Raw genomic sequence first — 23764 nt, 5'->3', positions numbered from 1 at the left:
TTAAGTATTTTTACTTTACATGAACAATTTAGTTAGATCAGGTAGAATAATTAGACGTAATACTATGAACTATTGTAATTAGTTGTTAAATAAATATTGAATCCTCAATAAAAAAATTGTACTTTTTAATTGCATCTTTTTTTTTATACCACGTCGGTGGCAATCAAGCATACGGCCCGCCTGATGGTAAGCAGTTACCGTAGCCTATGGACGCCTGCAACACCGGAGATATTACACGCGCGTTGCCGACCCTAACACTCCTCTCCCTAGTTGAGCTCTGGCAACCTTACTTACCGGCAGGAACACAACACTATGAGTAGGGTCTAGTGTTATTTGACTGCGGTTTTCTGTAAGGTGGAGGTACTTCCCCAGTTGGGCTCTGCTCTAGATCTGGAATGACATCCGCTGTCCTGTGCTCTACCACACAAAGCGAGATGTCATTCACAGTGCCCATACCTCTCTTTTGGACGTAGTTTAAGGACATATCCGGGTCCGGACGCAGTTTAAGGACATACCCGGATCCAATATTGGTTGCATATCTCCTGTTACGTTGTGTGGAATTGTAGTTATTTACCCACATAACTAAAACATTTCATATATATATTTATTTATCTTGAAACATCTCAAAATGTGAAAGTTACCTTATTCGCAAAACTTAACAAGCCTCAATTAGTTCATTTATGTTTTCTCTACCTTATAAATAAAAAAAATAAAAAAAAGCCTTTTATTCCTTGCTTGCACTTGCACTTAAGATTACAGTTTTCATGTTAGTTATTTAAGTAATCTATTTTCTAATGTTAGTATATTTTTTTCTTATTTTTGTTCTAACGTCTATATACAGTTTTTACTTTATAAAAAAATGCTTCATTACTCTAATTGTTTGTGTATATACATTAGTTATTTTTATTAATATGGTTCTGTTGCAAGAACCCCTGTTTGGGTATAGGCCTCCTCCAAACGGTTCCATCTCTCTCTGTCTTGGGCCACCTGTAGCCACGAAGGTCCAGCGGTTCTGACGACGTCGTCTTCCCATCTCGTATGCGGTCGTGCCTTACGACGCTTTCGTATAGGACCCTTCCAAGAAGTTACTCTTCTCGTCCACCTGTCGTCTTGCAGGCGTGCTACGTGCCCCGCCCATTTCCATTTTAACCTTCGAGCAAAGGTTAGAGCGTCAGTAGCTTTTGTGACGTCACGTATTTTTGTATGGCGTATTTTTTGCATTTTCTTTATGTTTAACATGCTGCGCTCTATTCCCCTTTGACACGAAATTAATTTTCTCTTTGCGCTTGTGGTAAATTTCCAAGTTTGGCAAGCATATGTTAAACAAGGTAGCAGGCATGACGTAAAGACTCTTGTTTTAGTATTTATTGGCAAAGTGCTTTTAAATATTCCTTTAAGACTCCAGTACTTATTCCAGGTGTTTTGTATCCGTCTTACGATCTCCAAGTCGTTGTAGTCTCTTGAAAAGCCTATTTGTTTGCCAAGGTAGGTGTAATAATCCGTGTAAGCAAGAACTTCGTTGTCAACTAATATGTCTATTTTGTCGCTATTTGTCATGGCCATTGTTTTTGTAAAATTAATTTCGAGTCCAGTTTGTTTGCTAGTTGTGTTCAGCGACTCAATCATGTGTTGAAGTTGCAATCTAGATTCTGATAGAAGGACTAAATCATCTGCGAAACGTAGGTGACTGAGGTATCCCCCGTTGATTTTTATTCCCTTTCCTTTTCAATCTAGTTTTTGTATGATTGACTAAGATAGCAATGAAGAGCTTGGGAGACAGTGGGTCGCCCTGTCTGTCCTTTTCTCTACCTTACAAATACATAAGTCAAAATGACAGATGACAACCTATTAATTCGCTAATCGAGGCTTGCAGCGATCTTATAAATAACGCCATTAACCACCAATAAATTAAAATGACTACGGAACGGAACCCTCCATTATTAGTGACCCGACACGCACTTGGCCGGTTTTTTCAGCATTTACACATCTTCAACAATGGTCAATCAATAATTATTTTAATACGATGTACATGGAGATAACTACATGACTTAAGTACATGGCATAAGGTACATTGGGGTAACTTCGAAAGCGGGATAATTTTGAAATTGGCAAATATATTCTGGCACAGCGACCTTGTCAGTAGGAGAAGGCAGCAAATTTCAAAAAGAGTAGACTTCCCATAGAAAATTTAAATTTCGAGCCTTTTTCTATATAGTTTCAGTACCTATTTATATCTATACAAAAGTAGAAGGACTTTAACTTTACAACTTTAGCAACACTTGCCTCAGTTGCCCCACTGCAACGCATACCAACTTACCAAGACATCTTGGACTGTTTAGGAGATATATGCAATTTTAAAAAATTAGCCTACTCGAAATTGTCCCAATGCACTTTAAATAAACAAAGTTTAAGAATAAATTAGATAAGCACAAAGCGAATTCTACTCGACACTGAGAACTCGGTTTAAGACTCTGGATACAAGCATTGTCAGTTATTTAAACTGCCTGCCTGCATTACAAATACGAATAATCAACTCCAGGAAAGCGTTTAGTAGAAAAATTAAAAATGGTTCTATAGGCCTGCGGGGAATAACCAGTTTTATAACCACTTTATAACATAAGCAAGTGATTAAAAATATGTTTTATATTTTCAAACTATACACCAAACCTGATCGACTTGATACCACTAAGAGGAAAGGGGAAGATGGATTCTCCATACAAACGTCCTCATTTTCCTCCCTGGATATTGACATAATGGAAAATATTTTTACACAATGCGATGTATTTTATAAAAGACGCGAAAAACAGGTTTCATTCAAATTTTTAAATGCTTACTCCTTAATAATGAAAAAATCGAAAAAAAAAACGGGCAGGCAAAGCTATGATTAATATACATCTAATTGTGTGAATACTCTAGGTCCATGGGGTCCCAGCGCGCATAAGTTTTTTGCAGAAATCGCGAAGCGTCTGGTTGACGTAACTGGTGACCGAAGAGCTGGCGGCTTTCTCGCACAACGTATCAGCATTGCGATACAGCGGGGAAATGCCGCCAGCATCCTTGGTACAATGCCTCAAGGGCCTATTTTAGATTTAAGCTAGTTATTAATTTCGTTTACGTAGTACCATTGTATATATCTTGTATGTAAATAAATTTGTGAATTGTGTGAATATATTTCCAATAATGTTAATATCCAGAGGAGAAAATGGGGATGGAACGGCGGAACTACGTTTGCATGGAAAGGCGGTTTCGGGGCGCCCCCTTCGCCTTAATAAAAAATTGTCATCTAGACTGCGTCTAGTCTAGCATCTGCATCTAGTCTGGCTAATGAAAGTGAACCAGAAAAAAAGCGGCATTTTCAAAAAATCTGTAGCAGGCGACTCTGATCACAAGGATTGCATAATTTTTATATTATAATTTTCATATTCTAGAAATCATAACAAGTATAAAAACCGGCCAAGTGCGAGTCGGACTCGCGCACCGAGGGTTCCGTGCTTTTTAGTATTTGTTATAGCGGCAACAGAAATACATCATCTGTGAAAATTTCAACTGTCTAGCTATCACGGTTCATGAGATACAGCCTGGTGGCAGACGGACAGCAAAGTCTTAGTAATAGGGTCCCGTTTTTACCCTTTGGGTACGTAACCCTAAAAATTATCCAATCTTTGTAATCAAAGAGCCGTCTGCTACAGTTTTTTTTTTAATTGCCGCGTTTTTTAGGTTCAACTTTAATTTGCCAGATTAGTGGGCTAGTATGTTGGATGGAATAGGTTCCATGAGAGATTTAAATGGATTAAAACAGGTGAAACGTTGAACAAATTTTATTAAGACTGTATTACACCAATAAAACAATCTTAGCACTAATGTCACTTATTTACAGTAATCATAATCATTTTTTATTAAAAAAAAATAGTTTTAAAGAAGTTTCGTTAAGGATTTAAGAGAAATTAACGTGAAATATGCAGCTGGTGAGTTTTAGGATGGCCAGTAATTTTACACATGTTTTCGAGTTTTTTTTTTCTATCAAGCCAACTTTAATCTTTTAAGGTATTAATTGGACTCTGCCCTTTGTTAATACAGTATATTTTTCGTGTGTATTTTGTATGGCATTCGCCCTTGATTGAGATGGGTATAAAAATTCACTATTTAACTAAAATTTTGCCCCATCTTAAGTCATACACCCGCCGTCTTGAGGCTCACAAAACAGGAGTCATTGAAGAATATCAGAATGAGGGCTATCGTTTTTTTGTTCACCAGTTGGCGCCTCTGTTAATGGTGGTCCAAAAGACTATAGAAAAGCTGTCAGTCATTGAAGTGACAAGTGACATTTCGAACAATGGAAAAGACTACCATCTACACTAGCGCCCCTAGCGGCGAATTCATACGCGTTAGCCCTCATTAATAAAGCGATCGCTGGTATCGCTACCAGCGTTGAAAAATATATAAAAAGAAAAAAAATGTGAAAAATGCTATGTAGGTACTTTCGTGATAGCACAACGTTACTTTTTGTGCCATTTTGCAGTTAATTTTATTATAGTATTATAAATCGACTCACCAAACGTATGTAGATTTCTGTACATGATTATTACAGCAAAATGAAAATCTTTTTTAACCTTTTGGACGCCAATGACCGATATACACGCACCGTAGGTTCAACGCCAAAGACCGATTAATCGGTCATAGACAACAGAGGATCATAGACCTACAATGCGTATGCATAAAGTTCAATTTCAGTTTTGACACTTCGGTGACGTGGCGCCTGGATGACAGTTTGTGTTTGACACGGCGTCTAAAAGGTTAACAAGTTCACTGCAGTACGGGGTCGAAAGGCCCCATGCAAAGTATGAATGACGAGTTAAGTTTATTATCGCAGTGAAGGTTAACTACCTCAATAGATTGAAGACATTTTAAATGTATTTCTAAACTGACTAATTAACCGTCGGCGCTCAGAACAGTTTTTTAATAACGCTATCGTTTATAATCATAAAAAAGAACACATAATTTTCAAAACATTTTTGTAAATTTTATAAGACTGATACAAAATAAATTTATATCATTTCTTCACAGGCATACGCTTATTTACAACAATTTAATACTCGTTTAACTAAATATCTTCACTTTTCAGTAAATTTTGTTCTAATTATTGAAATAAAAAATCTACTTATTTAAAAAGGTGCCACTTTCTTAGGCGAACATTCTGGTAACACTAGTATTTCATTTATTATAATAGTAACGGCATGTCGTAGTGTTATAGTTCGTTTTTTTGCATTAGAAAGAAGGTAAGCGATCTTTACGTGTCTTTTTTATTAAAAATCGCTTTTGAAAAATAAGTCACAACAAATATGTTAATTATAAATATAATAACAATACTATTATAAATCATATTAATCATATACGATCTTTTACATTATTTATACATAAGTAATATAAACTATTTTATTAAACGCGTTTTTCAACATTTTTCAATAAAAAAACACGTCAAGATTGTTTACCTATTTTCTAATGCTAAAAAAGACGAATAGCTAAAAGAATGTTGATATTTATTGCAAGGGTTGATTTTTTGGACACTGGGCTACATGCATGAAATATAATACGTTGTGCAACGAGGAGGGTAAGCGAAATTTCGTAAACGAGGACTCGAGTTTACAATATTCTTATCCCCGGAGTTACACACAATGTTTTCATCACACTTGCGAAGAAATAAATGAATTTTAAGCTAATGAATTCTTAAATACGGTGACATTTCAAACATTCATCCGCCATATTGACATTTTTGATGTGTTTTTGATAAGTTAGGCATCGAAGGCATGTAAAGTATTAATTCAATAGCTGTTTAAAATATTTTTACACATTTTTCAATCGTGGCTGAATGCCGAAGGTTTGTGCCTTCGATGCCAAACCTGTCAAAAAATAACTTGAAATAATAAAAAAAGGCTTTACAGTACATATGGTGCTACTTTTCTGCACTAGTGCGTAAATTAGCACATTTCGTAACTATGTCAAAAATTTAAACTGCCATATGTACTGTAAAACGTTGTACGATACACGTGCGAATAGGTAATTCGCAACTCGTGTCGAATTTCCTCTTTTTCGCACTTGTATCGTAAATAACTATTATTGCAAGATTAAATTATTATATGTACATATAACATTGGTTCCTGGCTCTCAAAGTAGGTTTCCCTGTCTCAATGAAATGTCACCAAAATTTAGTTTTTTCTTTGCGAGAAACATTGTGTATAACTCATGTCTATAAATACTTGTAGATACTATGTTATTTTCAGTTGTCAAATTCGGGAAGTATTGTTTTTAGATTTTACACATTTTATAGAATCAATGAATCTTTGCTTTAACCCTTTGATTGCCATCGTGCGCGACGCCTTATCGTGAACCTTGTTGTAATACACGAAGGTTGATATTGGGTTGTAGCCCCGCTTGGGGTTAAAAGTTGACATTCCTACAATAGAGACTAATGATCGTAGTTTAGGGTGAATCATAGGGAATATTACGCGAAACTCTGCGTAGCGGGCGCCACTACCACAATCTGAGGGTCTATCGTGAAACAAGAAAATTTCTATCTACCATCTCTGTCACTTGCATATTCGAGCGATAAAGAGGCAGATAGCTAATTTTCGGATTCGCGTTTCCCGGTAGGTCCTCTGTAAGCAAACCGCCTTGATGCAGCAATGTCATATTTTATTACCTCTGAAAACTTGTCAAAAACCTGTTAAAGGTACAGTATGTATAAGTTACTCTATGGTTTACTAAAAAGGCTAGTGCTGCACTCTGGTGGCAGAACATTGCAGTAATATCCCCTATTTACATATCAAGCGACTCTTGCGGCATCAACTTCCTTAAAGCACACTAATTCATAATTATTTACACAATCATACAAATTAATACTAAGTTAATATTTGGTAACGGAAGTACATTTTTACTATTCGGTATCATCTCGTCTTAAACGGGGCATCATAAAACAACTAGGTATATCATAAGAGAAACTAACAATTGTTGGGTTATTTAAACTAAAAATTACGAAGACTTGATTAAAAAAAAATTGAAAAAAGTTGTCCCGTTTTTCATACAAATTTTTGTGACGGTACATACAAAATGTATGTGTAAATGCGTCACAAAGCGGTAAATTTCTCGGACACTTTTTTTCCTTTTCAAAACGATAGTTATTCTGAGTAGAAATAACCCATAAGTTGATAGTTTTCGAATAAAAGTAAGTGATACATTTTCTCCTGAAAATGCCCACGACTAAATGTGGAAATGCCACTAAGATTTTAGGGATTTGGCGTTTATGTTGGCGCTACCACATTCCGTCGCTTGCCACAGACTTAACCTTATTCATAAAACTTTGCAAGCCTCAATTAGTTAATTAATGTATTCTCCTGTTCATTCATTTGTAATACAAAAGTCAATAATATGTGTAACATTTATATATCCTAAAAGCAACTATCGTCATATCGTAGTAGTATTCGTAGTATAGTATTAAGGTTCAAATTTATGTGACAGCTCGTTCGGAGAACAATCGGGGTGGTATTTTCTTTGGAGATAAACACTCCGAATGGGGTGTTTCATGAATTTGAACCATATGAATAGAATGGTAAATTTGCTCTTTAAACGGGCTTGTTTCCGTTACTTATGTCGGGGATATTGTTACCACTGCATAAAGGAAACAATACCTTTTGTTTAACAGATTAGAGCCCGAGCCCGAATACATCACCTGAGATAATTCATATAATAATAGCTAATTGAGGCTTGTACAGATGTAGTGTAGTGGCGTAACTAGGGGGGGGGGGGGGACAGAGGGGGCAAACGCCCCGGGCGTCATCCAAGGGGGGGCGCCAAAATGGGCAAAAGGGAAACATTTGTCAGTCGTCAGGGGGCGCAAATTTGGTGACTGCCCCGGGCGCCATATCCTCTAGCTACGTCCCTGAGTGTATAATTATTTTCCATCGTATTTTCACGGAAACTTACGAACGTGTCTCGCTATTTCAGTCAGTATCGGTAAGAAAAGTAATGACATTGACCGAACTTGTGACTTAGATAGATTTATTAATTTCATGATAAAAATTACACTATAAATTTGCATCAATGTTAAAATTATGCTTATCTCGCAATCGTCAAACATTACATACTAACAAATATAAAATAAATTAAAATAATTTCCCTAGCAATTAGGATCGTCATTATATAAGTACGTATAAACAAAAACGTGTCTAAAATTGATGTCAATGTTAAACAGAAATTATATATCGCAAAAAAAGTAAAATGTCAGCATGACAAATATGAACATTTCCGAGAAAATACGACGGAAAACAATTATTTTACATGTGTAACGTCCTTAGCCCGGTTCTACCTTCGGGAGCCCTTTCACTGTGGCTATACACAATAAAATCTTAAATAGATGTGCCATTCTCAATCAAAAGGATACTTATTGTCGGTTGTCAATACGGCGCTATTTCCATATAGCTTTAATTTGTAATCAACCTTATCGACAAGCGACAATGTGGTACCTTTCGGTTGAAAACGTCACAAATGTGCCTTATCCAGGTAAGTGTGCGTGTATTTGAAACAGCTGGAAATCGGTTAAACATTAGCGTTTTCACATTATCCGATCCGATATCGCGTATCGGTATGCGTTCAAATATTGAACATACCTTTATCTATATACAAAAATATACTAACCAGATGGCTCCAATGTTTCTGTTTCTATAATAAACTAATAACAAATCCAATACTTTCAAAGTCCTTTCAATTAGTTTGTAAGCATTATCGTGTACTTTTTTTATGTACCTATGTTCAAACTTCTTGAATAAACGTCTTTTATTATTATTTATTACTAGCTTTTGCCCGCGACTTCGTCTGCGTGGACTTAGTAACAGCAGCTAAAGCAAGTATAGCGCCTAGAAAAAATTTCATAGCAATCATTCAATTTGAGCATATTATGCACACAAATTAGCAGGCACTTCATTAATTATCTCAATTCCACCCCGCTTTTTACTTTCTTAAGGGATGATTTTCGGGATAAGAACTATCCTATGTCCTTCTCAGGGACTCAACTTATCTCTATGCCAAATTTCATCTAAATCGATTTAGCGGTTTAAGCGTGAAGAGGGAACACACAGACAGACTTTCGCATTTATAATATTAGTATGGATTATATCGAGGTCACCACACATAAGCATACAAATTTAGTATGGGAGCGTGACAGCTTATTTCAGTTGCGCACACACTAGACTCGTGTAAATTAATAATATTTTTTTCTACTCGTCGACTGTTATGGTTGAATTAAGATTTCGTATACCAAACTATAATTGCGTACTTTTCATGTATGTGCTCCCAACTCAACTATAATATTCATTTAGATACGCTGTAGTCAACTATAAAAAATGACCAATCAGACGTGCCGGCGCGCTCCCATAGAAAAGGCTAAACGGGCGACAAATTAATAAATTTCATTTCATTTCCATATTCTTACAAATAAATACATTTCATTTCATTTCAATAGTTTTTTGTACAACATTTACTTACCAATTTTCATTAATTATTTAGGTATAGTAAAAAAAGTATTATTTTAGATGACTCGTAGAAAAAGTATTGTATACAATAGTGATATAATCAAGCTTTTCAATCTCGTACCTTACTTAGGCAACTCAGCAAGCTTCGTTGCCTAAACACGGTACGCGACTGAAAAGCTCTCTATTATATCACGACTGTATAAAATACTAATACAATTTTGGCTTTAGGGGTGTTATAGTATAAAATGGTGTATAATACTATTCAATAGTGCTGCTCGAATAGTAGTATATTAGGGGACATCCATTAATCACGTCATACGTTTTTGGCCGAGTTGATTTAGTGATTTTTTTCAGATCCACCCCACCCTTGCTTCGTATGACGTGATTAATAGATGCCCCCTTACAAGTAAAATTGCACCTATGTGTGGTGACCTCTTTGTAGACACTTGTCTGTGTAGTCAGTGGTCGAACTTACAGCAACTTACAAGTAGGGAACAAAACGAATTATTTTATAAAATATTTTTCGATTTGTGTGTTTTTAAGTAGTCAGACCAAGACAAGTCTGCAACGATTTTGATATAGCAGTGCGTTATTTTTGCGTCAGGCGTGTATCACTCCGCGATTTCGTCGCGTCGCTACAAGTACCTGCGGCCGCCTCAATTTTGAGGTGTTGCCGTAGTAATTGCCGCACACCGCTATGGAACGGACGCCTGCACGCGCTTGCGCCGCCTTGCGCGTAGTAGTCGCGATTTGTTAGGGAGTGCATCTTCTGTACCTAATATTTACTATTATATATTCTTCTTGACGACCGGTCTGGCCTAGTGGGTAGTGACCCTGCCTGTATTTATGTATTTGTATATTATATATATCGTTGTCTAAGTACCCACAACACAAGCCTTCTTGAGCTTACTGTGGGACTTAGTCAATCTGTGTAAGAATGTCCTATAATATTTATTTATTCTGCGACTGCGTGTGCTATCTAAATCATTGCAGACTTATCTTGGTCTAACTCTAGTCACATTATTTTAAAAGTTTAAATAAATGTGCCATTTTCGACCAAAAGGGTACTTATAACGCCTTATTGACAACCGACGTGTCAATAAGGCGTTATTTCAAATTGAGTTAAAATCAACCTTATCGACAACCGACAATGGGGTACCTTTTGGTTGAAAACGTCACAAATTATGAACTGTCACGTGGCCGGGTGACGGTAGACTCTGATATCTTTTTCTTTAGTATTTCAGGTTATAATTTACTGTAAGTTTTTAGGGTTTGTATTGAAGCCCCTATTCTGGCAGGAGTTTAGGCCGGGTAGCCGTATAAATGTCCGTATTCTGTCAGAAGTCACTGTGTGTTGTTAGTGAAGCCCCTATTCTGGCAGGGGTTTAGGTCTGGTAGCAGTACAAATGTCCGTATTCTGACAGAAGTCACTGTGTTGTTAGTGATGCCCCTATTCTGGCAGGAGTTTAGGTCTGGTAGCGGTATAAATGTCCGTATTCAGACAAAAGTCACTGTGTTGTTAGGGCTTGTAGTGAAGCCCCTATTTTGGCGAAGTTTAGGTCTGGTAGCGGTATAAATGTCCGTATTCAGACAAAAGTCACTGTGTTGTTAGGGCTTGTATTGAAGGCCCTATTTTGGCGAAGTTTAGGTCTGGTAGCGGTATAAATGTCCGTATTCAGACAAAAGTCACTGTGTTGTTAGGGCTTGTATTGAAGGCCCTATTTTGGCGAAGTTTAGGTCTGGTAGCGGTATAAATATCCGTATTCAGACAAAAGTCACTGTGTTGTTAGGGCTTGTAGTGAAGCCCCTATTTTGGCGAAGTTTAGGTCTGGTAGCGGTATAAATGTCTGTATTTAGACAGAAGTCACTGTGTTGTTACTGAAGCCCCTATTCTGGCAGGAATTTAGGTCTGGTAGCGGTATAAATGTCCGTATTCAGACAAAAGTCCCTGTGTTGTTAGGGCTTGTATTGAAGCCCCTATTCTGGCAGTTTAGGTCTGGTAGCGGTATAAATGTCTGTATTTAGACAGAAGTCACTGTGTTGTTAGGGCTTGTGAGACCCAATTCTGGCAGGAGTTTAGGTCCAGTAGCGGTATAAGTGTCCGTATTCTGACAGAAGTCACTGTGTTGTTAGGGCTTGTAGTGAAGCCCCTATTCTGGCGGGGTCGGGCTTTGTCATCTCCGTCGTAGGACAGTCGGGCGAAGCCTCTCATTAGGTTCTGTGGACAACAAAGTATTATTAGTTATTTTTCATCAAATAAAGACTATGGAAACGGATTATACCGCGTATATTGAATTTATAATACATCCCGAAGTTTCGAACCCTTTACAGCGTTCTTGGTCAACGGGTGACGGGTGGGTTCTTGGGCCAGAGGTGTAGGGTTGGAGCCGGCGTAGCTTTATCGCGTATATATATTCAATATACGCGATATAATCCGTTTCCATAATTTTATTTCATGAGTAGCGGTAACCAAAGACAATATTATTTATTTTTCATTTCTATTTCTCTGAAAGTGGGTCATTGTTGTTCTCTCTTCTAGCAGCGTATATATACACGGTGGCTAAAAAATAAGTGCATTCCCGTTGCCAGGGAGATTTTGGGATTATACTGAGAAACTTTTACTATGGGACCACAGCCACAAAATCGCGATAAAAAAATTTACTCTCCCATAGAAAATAGACCAGCCAAAATGAATGAAACAGCCAAAAATTTATTCGCGATTTGGGAGTTGGTCCCATAGTAAAAGTTGCTCAATATAATCTCAAAACCTCCCTGGCAACGGGAATGGCAGTGGCAGACCCACCACGCTATTGGTGCTGGCTCTCCACGATGAGCATGATGGACTGGTGCTGGTCGTGGATGGTGGGCACGGAGCGGAGACACTCAATCTGGTGGGACGCCCAGTCTTTCTTCTGGCAGTAGGTGGAGCAGTAAGGTGTGCGGCGGCAGAGAGAGCACTCTGCTGACGCCTCGCGATTACAGTTTGCACACTGGAAATAAATAAAACTATCGTTTATGATATGTGGGCTAGGGCCTGACACTCTTTGATAGAGAAAGATAGTCTTATTGCGATTCCTATAAGAGGAAAGAGAAAATAGTGCCATGCTTTGTCTTTATCACCGACCGGGCATTCTTTCATGGTCGGGTTATGGCATCATGTGGGCATCATAGCAAGGAGGGTATGGTGAAATACCGAAATTTATAAGAGTGAGAGAGAAAAGACATTGGACATGCAAACCGGATAAATGAATATTCTTTCTCTTACCCCCGGTCGCTCGGTGGCGCGTCTATAACTACTTGTATATACTATGTCTATGTATGTGGGCGTTTTCTAATATAAATATTGAAAACCTGATTCTCACAGATCCTGGTGTTTTTGGGTTATTTCAACTCAGAATCCCTAAAATATTCTATCCTGAAGATTTTGTATGAAAATTGTACATTCCACTGCGTCACGCTCATACAAATGAATTTTTTTTTTTCACACTAAAACGTGACGTAATGTAATGGACATTTTGGGGCATTTTTTTTTAATGGCAGGATGGAGAATGCTGTCGATTCTGAGTAGAATGAGGTCAAGAATGTCAAGATTTGAAAGTATCAGTTTTTTAATAATCTATCTAAATAAATAGGTCAGCTTGTAGTGTGAGTGGATGCAGGAATACCAAAACAAATAATAAATTATCGACTTTTTACTCGCCCCACAAATGAGGAAAAGTAAGTAGACATTCTCAATATAGGTACTTACACCTACTGTTATTATTTTTACGATAGTTACAAGCTACGTAGGTACTATTAAATTGTTTTAAAGATGTAGGTAATGTTTTTATGACAGATATCTACCTAAGTATTTGAAAGAAGCGTCGGCAACCCTAGCGTTGTTGGCGCGCGCGGTGCGGGGAGCGGCGCGTTGAAGGTCACTCCATTGTATTATTGCGTAGGTATCAAAACGGTAGGTATTTGCGTTTTCTTTGAGAGATAATTATCTGTTCGTAAGAACTATTATATAATCTGTGCCATTATGTTCAGAACATCAGACACCTACCTTCTTAGACTCAGCGTCATCAGCGCTATGCAGCGCCGCATCGGCATGTTCCACCGCGTGTAACAACGCCCCCGCCCTCTCCTGTTCTATCCTCGCAAGCTGCCGAGCGGATACTCCCCTGACGTCTTCCACACACTGCTTCAATTCGGTGGCTAGTCGTGACAGTGTCGCTCCGATGTCGTCGAGACGCTTTAGCACTCCGCTCATGTCTGGGAGACCTGGCGGTCAGAAGTTAGTACTTTAGAACGTGCTCGTACATCGCAACATGGGGCGTAAGTTAAATATTGCAAACGAGAGTATAGTTAAGGCTTCATAGACTCGAGTTTGCAATATTATTACGCCCCGAGTTACACACAATGTTTTTCATAACACTTTCGATACAAAAATGATGTATAAAGACAAATAACTGTTAATTACAATACTAGAAACTTCATAACTCTCTAGGGAAAACGCTTTTTCTATAGTTCCCGCTAAGCCTGCATGCAATTCCACATTTACTGAGCGAGTGTGATGAAATAGTTATTTGTTTTATAAGGGGGTAAAGTTGTTTGGTAACTTCTCGTGCTAATACTAATCCGAGCACGAGAAAGATTCCAAAATTAAAAGTGGAATCTTGAGCGTTGACTTTGACTTGAGCGAACAAAATTTGCTTCCGAGTGAAACACATTTTTCACCACAACAACGCGAGGAAATGCTTACTGTAAAACATTACTACTCGAATACAAATGAACGTTATTAAATATTTATTATTTAAAATAATTACTTCTAAGTCAATTCTACCAGCTAAGATGAGGAATCAACTTAAAATTTGCATCGGATTACTTTGCCATTCTTGGATAAAATGCAACTTCCTCATCAGCTTTTGAAGCCACTCTTCGTAAACTTTACGAAGTGGTGAAATACTCGTAGTAAAGTAAAACATATAGCCACACAGAAAATGCAGGGATTAAAATAAATTCACGGTATAATAATCGTACAGTTTTGTTTTACGCTAGCATTGTCACACACAAAAATTATTTCAATAAGGCTGGTATTTAATCACCAGCTAATTATAGTGAAATTTAACAAAAAAAAAATCATTTTTACCACCAAAAACAATAAATGATCACCAAAATTAGAACTGCATATTAATAATGTGTGTGACCCTCATAGAACCGAAACGAGACAACAACGAAACGATATGGATTATATAATAAATTTAATGGCATAACTTTAATTAGTTTCCATGTTCCTACTCATATCTGTACTCCTAGCATGTAAGTGAATTGGTTTTAAACTGTAAACTTACATTGTTTCCAAAATCAAATCAAAATCAAAAAGCATTTATTTCGTTAAATAGTACATCATAACACTCTCATGGTTGGGACTTCCTAGTAAGTATGTATAATACCTGTGACAGGAAGCCCCGCTCTTCCACATTTATCTAGTACATTTGTACACAGTTAACCATAAAATGTAACATTGTGCAAACTGCTATTATTTTAACAAAATAACAATAACTCCAACAAATAATAACGAGATGTTAAATATTTGTACATTTTAAATTAGAATGAGGTTAATATTTTGGTGGTATTTACTATTTTTGGGTTTGCAGTGATTAGTTTGGAGTTGGTTTGGAGACATTTGCTTTAATAGGATAGCAAGATTAAAAATGTTGGTATAATTTCACATTAAAAAGGAGTACTAATTTTGGTGGTAAAAATGATATTTTTTTTGTGTTAAATTTTACTACCAGAGTGATCAGTCAAATACCAGCCATTTTTTGTTTAGGGTACCAAAGTATTTTTTGGTGGTATTATACACCTTATTTACTATTATACACGAAAAAAAAGTCCATTTTAAGTGACAAGTTTACCAATAACATTTACTTAAATACATTTAAAAAATCGCAGAAACAAAAAAAAAAACAGGTATTTTTGCAAATTTGACCTAAACTCATATAAACATTTTTACCTTCTTTTGGCCTCAGAAAAGCGTGGTTAAAATCTTTCGGGTGCCTCGTGAACACCTTGTATTTGTACCCTTTTAACAATGAGGATATAATAAGATAGAGCGGTACTGTCATAGTAAATTTTGTAACCACTTTAAATTCACTGCCATCTATCGACATACTTTAAAAACTAAAAATGAAGATTTATAAAAATACGTTAAAATGTATTTAAATATGGATAAATGTTTTTTTTTTTAATTTGCATTAATTATTTTTATATGATTTTGACCCATGTTCTTTCACTGGTATGCGTTAAAAGTATAAATAGCAAACGAAACAGTCAACGCCCTCTATACGAGAGTAGGCCAAAACTAGTGGCGCCATCTGATCGAGAATCAAATTTTCATGATTTTCGAGGCACGTTTTTTCCTTAGACTGTATCCATCTATTACGGAGTTATACCTATCTTTGCTTTTAATAATGTAATAAAACACACACATTTTGTTTCTGTAGTAAAAAGGCTCGCAACGGCAGCGGAAATTATCTGATTTAAAATTAAATAAGAGTACGATACGACAGTTATAAATGACATAATATACTTGACTGTACTGTGTTTACCGTTATCAGAATGAAATAAAATTCTAATCATGCTAATAACGTAATAACACACGAACCCAAAATCATTCACTTTGCCGTTTTCGAATTCGCTTTGCTTTTTTGCCTGAATCCATACTAATATTATAAATGCGAAAGTCTGTCTGTCCGTCTGTCTGTGTGTTCCCTCTTCACGCTTAAACCGCTGAATCGATTTAGATGAAATTTGGCATAGAGATAGGTTGAGTCCCTGATAATGACATAGGATAGTTTTTATCCCGAAAATCATCCCTTAAGAAAGTAAACAGCGGGGTGGAATTGAGATAATTAACGAAGTGCCTGCTAATTTGTGTGCATAATATGCTCAAATTTAGATTGCTATGAAATTTTTTCCAGGCGCTATTCTTACTCTAGCTGCGGTTACTAAGTCCACGCAGACGAAGTCGCGGGCAAAAGCTAGTCAAGTAATAATATCAAGGTTACAGTATATTTTAAATATTACTAAATATAACGGTATCCTTAAACACATCAAGAGGAAATCTGCATACATAAATATTCATAACTAGCTTTTGCCCGCGACTTCGTCTGCGTTGAGTTAGTAATTTGGGTAGTTTATTTTTTATCCAATCTGCTTTTTATCTATTTCCCATACAAACTTTCACCCCCCTTTTCACCCCTTTAAAGGATGATTTCTGGGATAAAAACTATCCTATGTCCTTTCCGGGGACTGAAACTATCTCTATACCAAATTTCAACTAAATAGGTTCAGCAGTTTAAGCGTGAAGAGGTAACAGACTTTCGCATTTATAATATTAGAATCTATTCAGCCTAAATACGTCCCACTGGTGGGTATAGGCCTTAATGCGCGAGAGGGCTTGGGCTATAGTCCTCTCCCAACGCTAGCCCTATGCGGGTTGGGGACATCACATACACACCTCCGATGAAATGATATTCCGTACATAAGTTCCGAAAAACTCATTGGTACGACGTACTTATGATGATGATGAAGTGCCAATAATAGTTGGCCTTTATCATGAATCTAGTATAACTGGATCGGTCATGAGGGGTGGGGAGAAATGACCGAACGGGATAGTGTTATGTATCTTTCAGTAGGAGTAGCAGAGAAAGCGCTGTTATTGTTTGTCCTTGTCACAGTCTCACATGGTGGGCTACAAATCTACTCGATGAATCATATTCTCGCATTGCGTATGTTTTGTCCCTCACAGGCGCACGCGTATAGCTGATCTATGTAATGCTAGCTCTATGGCTATGGCTATTAGTTGCATCAGAACGAGACGAATGCTATCCTTATCCTTATCGCACTACAAATATGAAAAAATACAGTTTATTTCGCGGTTCAATATTGAGAAAATCGCATTGCACAATAATTATAATAGCATGGCATTAACTTAATTTCGCAGAAGCAATCGTTTGCGAATTAGTACTTAAATAATAAGTATAATGAAAGATTCACAAATTACATTCACTTTAAAAAGTAAAACATTACTCAGTTTTACAAAAATACTACATAATTTTGGGTTTAATTAATAATAAAACATTTTATATATTTTTAGTGTTCCGTTCAAAACTTTGTTCACGGAACACTTATAATAATTTAATTATCTCTCAGTAGTCTCACACCATGGGGCGTGTATGCATTATCAAATCTATAGTCTGTTTTTCAAGGGTTCCGTACCCAAAGGTAAAAACCCTATTACTAAGACTCCTCTGTCCGTCTGTCTGTCACCAGGCTGTATCTCATGAACCGTGATTGCTAGACAGAAATGTTCACAGATTATGTATTTCAGAAAGTATATTGTTACCATGCAGTATATTTTAGTATAAAATAGCTAGTGATATAAGATAAAACAGAAGTAAATTTTTACAGTAATTGAGATAAAAGGTAAAACCCCTGCGAGACGGACAAATCTTCCGTCGCAAGTTTCGCGCGGCGCGCCATATCTATAGTCCCCTTCTAATTTCATGGCTTTAACCATAAGAGGGGGCTCTTAAGGGTCTCCGGCAAACTCGGTTCTCCATACAAACGTAGTTCCGCTCTTATTTTAAAACGACTAGCTAGATTGCTCTGAAACTTTGTACTTACAATAGGATAAGGTATATCTATGTCTGTAATTAGTTTATGTAGCTTCAGATACCATAGTTTAAAAAATACAGCAAATTTAAGTTTTTCATACAAAACCTGTTTTTGCTCTATTTTGTTTGTTTTATAAACTGGAGCTATATAAACTAATTACAGACCTAGATATACCTCATGTCATTGTATGTGCAAAGTTTCATTACAATTCAATACGTAGTTTTAAAATGAGAGCGGAACTACGTTTGTATGGGAAGGTGCAATTCGGCCGAGCTTGCCGGGGACTCTTAAATGCCACTATAGATAACTCACTGGCAGTAGGATCGTTGCTCGTGTCCGGCGCCTCCAGCAGATGATAGTCCGCATTGCTCTCCAATCCCTCCGCTATGGTCTGCCATGCCTCCTTCGAGTGGCTGTTGTTGCTAGTGTTGTGTATGTTGTCCATGTCGCTGTCCCCGAGACTACTGTCTCGCTTTATCTTGGGCTTCTTCTCGGTGCCCTCTTCTTGGTTGCGTCTCCGTCGCTTGTAGGGTGTGAAGAGGCGGACTGGGCCCATGGCTGGAACATTTAAAGGAGTGTTTAGTATTTAAGATATTAAAGATAAGAACCTGCCAAAGAGCCATGGAAAGAAGCATTCTCAGTATAAAACTAAAGGACATGGTTAACAGCAAACACATACGATCCAAAACAAACATCATAGGTGCACTCGAGTTTGTGCTGAAACAGAAATGGAGATGGGCCGGCCACATAGGAAGATTGACAGATGACAGATGGACCAACATAGTCACAAAGTGGCCAGGACCCCATGGCAAAAGGAAGGTGGGAAAACTCATGACAAGGTGGTCCAAGGATATCATAGCCACAGCTGGAGAAAATTGGCTAATCAAAAGACCGAGACGGGTGGAAAAATATGGAGGAGGCCTATACCCGACAGGGGTTCTTAATATAGTAAAATGAAAAACAATACTATTAGAAAACTTTTATTTTGTAAAACTATTTAAGGAAGAATTAAGGCTTAAACAAATAAATTAGTATTTAATATAGAAATTTGATCATAGACAGCAATTTAGTTTTAATGTTTGGTTGTTATTATTATTAATAACAACCAAACATTAAATTATTATTATTAAAGCCTTTATTATACGAACTGTTGACATTTTATGTAACAATTATTAATATTTATTGTATGTGTCTTCCATATGCATGTTCGTAAGGTCTTTTTGACCTAGGCCTCTTCCGAATATATTTAAGTATTTGTCCAACATTTTTTTCCATTTTTGTCTGTCTGTTGCCATTTCTTTCCAGTCTTTTCCTATTGTTTCTATTAGGTCTTGTAGGGGTCATCCATTAATTACATCACACGTTTAGGGGGAGGGAGGTGGTCAAGAAAATGTGACATGTTGTGTCAAGGGGTAGGGCCAGTCACAAACTTTGTGACGTCACTAACTTCATCAGTAACCGAAAATGTATTTAAATTAGTTTATTCACTGTACAGTTAAATAACAAATTTTTGGAACGATAATCGTTTTTATTTGTGTAATTTTCTTTCCTTATCAGTTTTGGGTTATACAATTACTAATATAATAAAAATATTTTGATAAAATATTAATAATACTTTATTCGATTTGCTGATTTCGTTGAAAAAATGTGACGTCACACCAGGGTGCCAAATGTGACCAAGTGTGACAAGAAGGGGTCAAAAAACCTAGAAATTCGTGTGGCTTAATGGATGACCCCTTTACCGGTGTTATTCGATCTAATATATTGATTATTTACGAAAGTCTTTTTGTTTACTTATTTCGCCAAGTTTTAGTTGGTGGTTTATAGACTCGAAAAAATCGGTAAATCGTGTGGAATGGAAAACCCTTGGTGCACAAAACAACGACCTCGTGTAGTCCTTCAGTCTTGAGAAAACGAGGACGAATAAAGCATAGAATAAGGATTACAAAACGCCATTTTTTTTTTCTTTTTACCAACAATATCCCTACTAATACTATAAATGCGAAAGTAACTATGTCTGTCCATCTGTTACCTCTTCACGCTTAAACGACCAAAGCGATTTAAATAAATCATACCCTCAGAAAAAAAATAGCCTGTGTACTTTGGGTAGTATTTCATCTAGTTTAACATGTTAAGATGTAAATCTTACGTAAATCATAAACTTCTTGGTATTCAATGTCCAGGTCCAATCCTTCCATGGTCACTTTAAAGATGTAACACGTCACTTCAAACTGAATATAAACTTGTTTTTACCTTGCGCAGCTGTACATGTGATTAAAGCCTGACCAGAACTATATATTCATTGCCAAGAGGACGCTGTTATTCTCATGTATAGGGCGAGAGTTCAGTTTAGTATGAAAATTTTTGTTCCAGTGAAGTTCCGCATCGGCGCGTGATCATATATTACTGGTTCGGCTTTAACTTATTTATTTATGAAGGAAACAAACATTACAATAACATTAATACCAAAGCTGTAAGTATGAAAATCAATACTTATATGTATTCTTATTACATTGTGTACTTAATAAATGGTTTAGGGTACAACACGAAATCATAGCTACCCACTTAGAGGTTGAAAAAAAAACCGGCCAAGTGCGAGTCAAATTTGTGCACGAAGGGTTCTGTACCGTTGCGCAAAAAACGGCAAAAAAAAACACGTTTGTTGTATGGAAGGCCCACTTAAATATTTATTTTATTCTGTTTTTAGTATTTGATGTTATAGCGGCAAAAGAAATACATCATCTGTGAAAATTTCAACTGTCTAGCTATCATGGTTCACTGAAATTGTATCATGGCTCCTCTGCACTATCGGCGATTATACATTATATATTATAACACATATTTTTGAAACTTTGGGAATGTATATATATTTATGCATGTGGATGCTTGCATGATGATCATGCCGATGATAGAAGATGATATCAATGAACTACTGACGACCGGTCTGGCCTAATAGTGGATATGGATAGTGACCCTGCCTGTGAAGCTGATGGTCCTGGGTTCGAATCCCAGTAAGGGCATTTATTTGTGTGATGAACACAAATATTTTTTCTTGAGTCATGGGTGTTTTCTACGTATATATTAAGTATGTATTTATCTATATGTATAATTAATTATGTATATCTTCGCCTAGCACCCATAGTACACTCGCCATCAGATATATCGGAGCAGCCAAGGCACTCACAAATATCTGAACAAGCCTCTACTGTCAAGGCGATAGAGTGCTTGTTCAGATATTTTTGAGCACCTCGGCCGCTCCGATATATCCGATGGCGACTGTACAAGCTTTGCTTAGTTCGGGGCTAATAGGTTGGTCTGTGTGAGATGTCCCCTAATATTTATTATTTATTTTTATCATTTATTTAATGATCATTGCGGTTAGTGTAGAGGAGGCATCATGGGATTCATGATTGTATTCAATATTTAGGACTTGGTACAGAGTAGCAGAAGTTGCTAAGCGGGCCAGGCGGCCAGGGGCCAGGTGTTCAAAATGATCTTGACGCGACTTTATTGTTAATGGAATAAGAATGTATCAAGGTAATATTGAACACATCGCCCGCTTAAATACTTCTGCTGCTGACTGTACAAGTTTTAGTGCATTTTTTGCAATAAAAAAAAGATTATATACTAAATTAGGGATGGGTGGTGAAGATTTTGAATTTTTATTTTTAAAATATTTTTATACAACTCTTTTTATGTGATTTCAATAGATCTCTTTTCTGGTAAAATTATTATTTTACAATTTTACTTTGGCAAAGTTGGGCACCAACGGCGAAGTAAGGATTATATGGTAGATACTTTTACCAAGCCTGATTTTCAATGAATTGCAACATTGACAACAAGGTTTGTTTTATAGTTGCACATTTAATCACAATAAATGAAATAAAAACCCTGGTTCTATCTTAGAGAAAATTCAGTTAATGCTACTTGTTTATCTGCATTTTACTTGTAATTTGATTTATTTCCTATTAGTATTTAGAGGTCCACCCCTTCCCAGAAAAAAGCCTTTAAATGGCTTAATTGTTTATCAATAACCCGAAGATAGGCTTTCCCTGCCTGTTCATTTGACTTGGCTCTAGGAAGGGGTTTCCCTTAATTCAAAAATTATAAGATCTGTGCTGTCAACGCGCTAGACATCCCAGTCCTTCACTTTAAACATAAAAAAGCAATATTTGATTCAATTTTTACTCAGGGAAAGTTGAAATGGTAGAAGCGTTATAATTTATAATTGATACCCCATTCAAGAGGTTAGCGCTTTATGAAACGGGTATCAAAGCTGATACCCGCATTATGAAGCGCTTACAAAGCGGTAAGCAAAGCCTTACGAAATACCCCTTCCAAAACCCTCAAAGGAGATACCGGGCGTCCCCGGGACAAACCTATTGCCCAAATTCTTTTAATGTTAGTAATTCTGTAAGTTAGAATACTTGTTAGTGTCTAGGTTGGTAGGTTGAACTTGAAACACAACTCACCAGACTGATCGTCGCAGCACGCGCCGCAGGTGCAGCTGGTGGCATGCGGCGTCAGCACGCCCTCATCTATCAGCGCCTGGATGCTCCTCCCGCCGAACCTTATCGAGCGCTTCCAGTCCTTGCTCGACGCCCGCCCGCACAGCGCCTCGAACTCGCTCGGCGTGTACCACTCCAGTCCGTACTTAATACACCTCCCGCGGCCGCCCGAACCGAACCGCTGTTTGTGCAACTCTGCAGACGTATTTTTACACCGCACCGGCAGAATGGGCATGTTCGCCGTCTCTGCCCACGAACGCGCGCTCGCTCGCGCTGGCGCCTGGGAACCCTCATCGTGCCGCGGCGACGGCGGGTTCTGTATCACTATATGTGTCGCTTTTATATCCTCGCTCACCGGCCCGCCTGATATGAAGCCGTTGTCCACGCAGAGCATCGGCTTAAAATGCCCCGGCAGCTGGTCAGATGTGATCACATTGAAGGTCGTTCCCGTTATGAGAGTCCCGACTGGAAGGGACACGGGCACGGTCACCACGCCGTTGGAATCGGCGAGACGGGCCGCTTTGAGCGCGCCGCCGTCGCGCTCCAGCCTCTCGACTTCGCGCTCGCTCGCCGCCGCCAGCGGATCGGGCTCGGTCACTTCGGTAATGTCCGGCATAACGACGTCTACCGAACCCCTGTTCTCTGCCATCGCCGAACGCCGCCCACCCGATACTCCCCGACCGCCTCTGCACTTATTTATCGAAGCACATTAACGTTTCAACGAATTATTTGCACTCCGGATGGTAAAATGAACTTCGCTCAGCCACAGTCCGCCATAATTAATCGAAATATGAAAACATTTCACACACGTACGCTCCGAGGTTATGGCGGCAAATTTGAAATTCGATTGTAATCACTTTAGACAGGAGGAAGCGGCCTATTTTTTAATTTAATTTATAGTAATGTTCCAAATACTTGTAAACTTGCATGACAATCATAATTTATGCAAACAAAATCAATATTATATTTACACTTACACAACTCCGCTTTGCAAGCAGTATGTGTTGAACAGTTGATTGGTGGTTATTATTTTCTGTATATGATACTATGTAGCCCAAAATAGTATTACAG

At 37.5% G+C, this 23764-nt stretch overlaps 1 protein-coding gene and 1 long non-coding RNA gene across 2 annotated transcripts in view; one reads left to right on the top strand and one right to left on the bottom strand.

The window, feature by feature from the left end:
* The window catches only part of LOC134754517 (uncharacterized), a 197784-nt gene extending 188055 nt beyond the window's left edge, over positions 1 to 9729 (top strand). Inside the window, exon 2 of the long non-coding RNA XR_010128923.1 lies at positions 9571 to 9729. This is a non-coding gene — a long non-coding RNA (uncharacterized LOC134754517). The remainder of the gene's footprint in view (positions 1 to 9570) is intronic.
* LOC134754341 (deformed epidermal autoregulatory factor 1) overlaps positions 1 to 23640 on the bottom strand; it is a 209317-nt gene extending 185677 nt beyond the window's left edge. Inside the window, exons 1-5 of the mRNA XM_063690620.1 lie at positions 22658 to 23640; positions 18498 to 18743; positions 13567 to 13784; positions 12319 to 12511; positions 9271 to 11736 (exon numbers count right to left, since the gene is read on the bottom strand). Of these exons, the coding sequence (XP_063546690.1) occupies positions 12329 to 12511; positions 13567 to 13784; positions 18498 to 18743; positions 22658 to 23342 (1332 nt within the window). The 5' untranslated portion in view covers positions 23343 to 23640 and the 3' untranslated portion in view covers positions 9271 to 11736; positions 12319 to 12328. The remainder of the gene's footprint in view (positions 1 to 9270; positions 11737 to 12318; positions 12512 to 13566; positions 13785 to 18497; positions 18744 to 22657) is intronic.
* Positions 23641 to 23764: the final 124 nt, after the last annotated feature.

Source organism: Cydia strobilella, chromosome Z (assembly GCF_947568885.1).
Source record: "Cydia strobilella chromosome Z, ilCydStro3.1, whole genome shotgun sequence".
NCBI classification, from domain to species: Eukaryota; Metazoa; Arthropoda; class Insecta; order Lepidoptera; family Tortricidae; genus Cydia; species Cydia strobilella.
The sequence above is the reverse complement of the archived record's forward strand: the minus strand, read 5'-3'. Positions and strand labels throughout refer to the sequence as shown.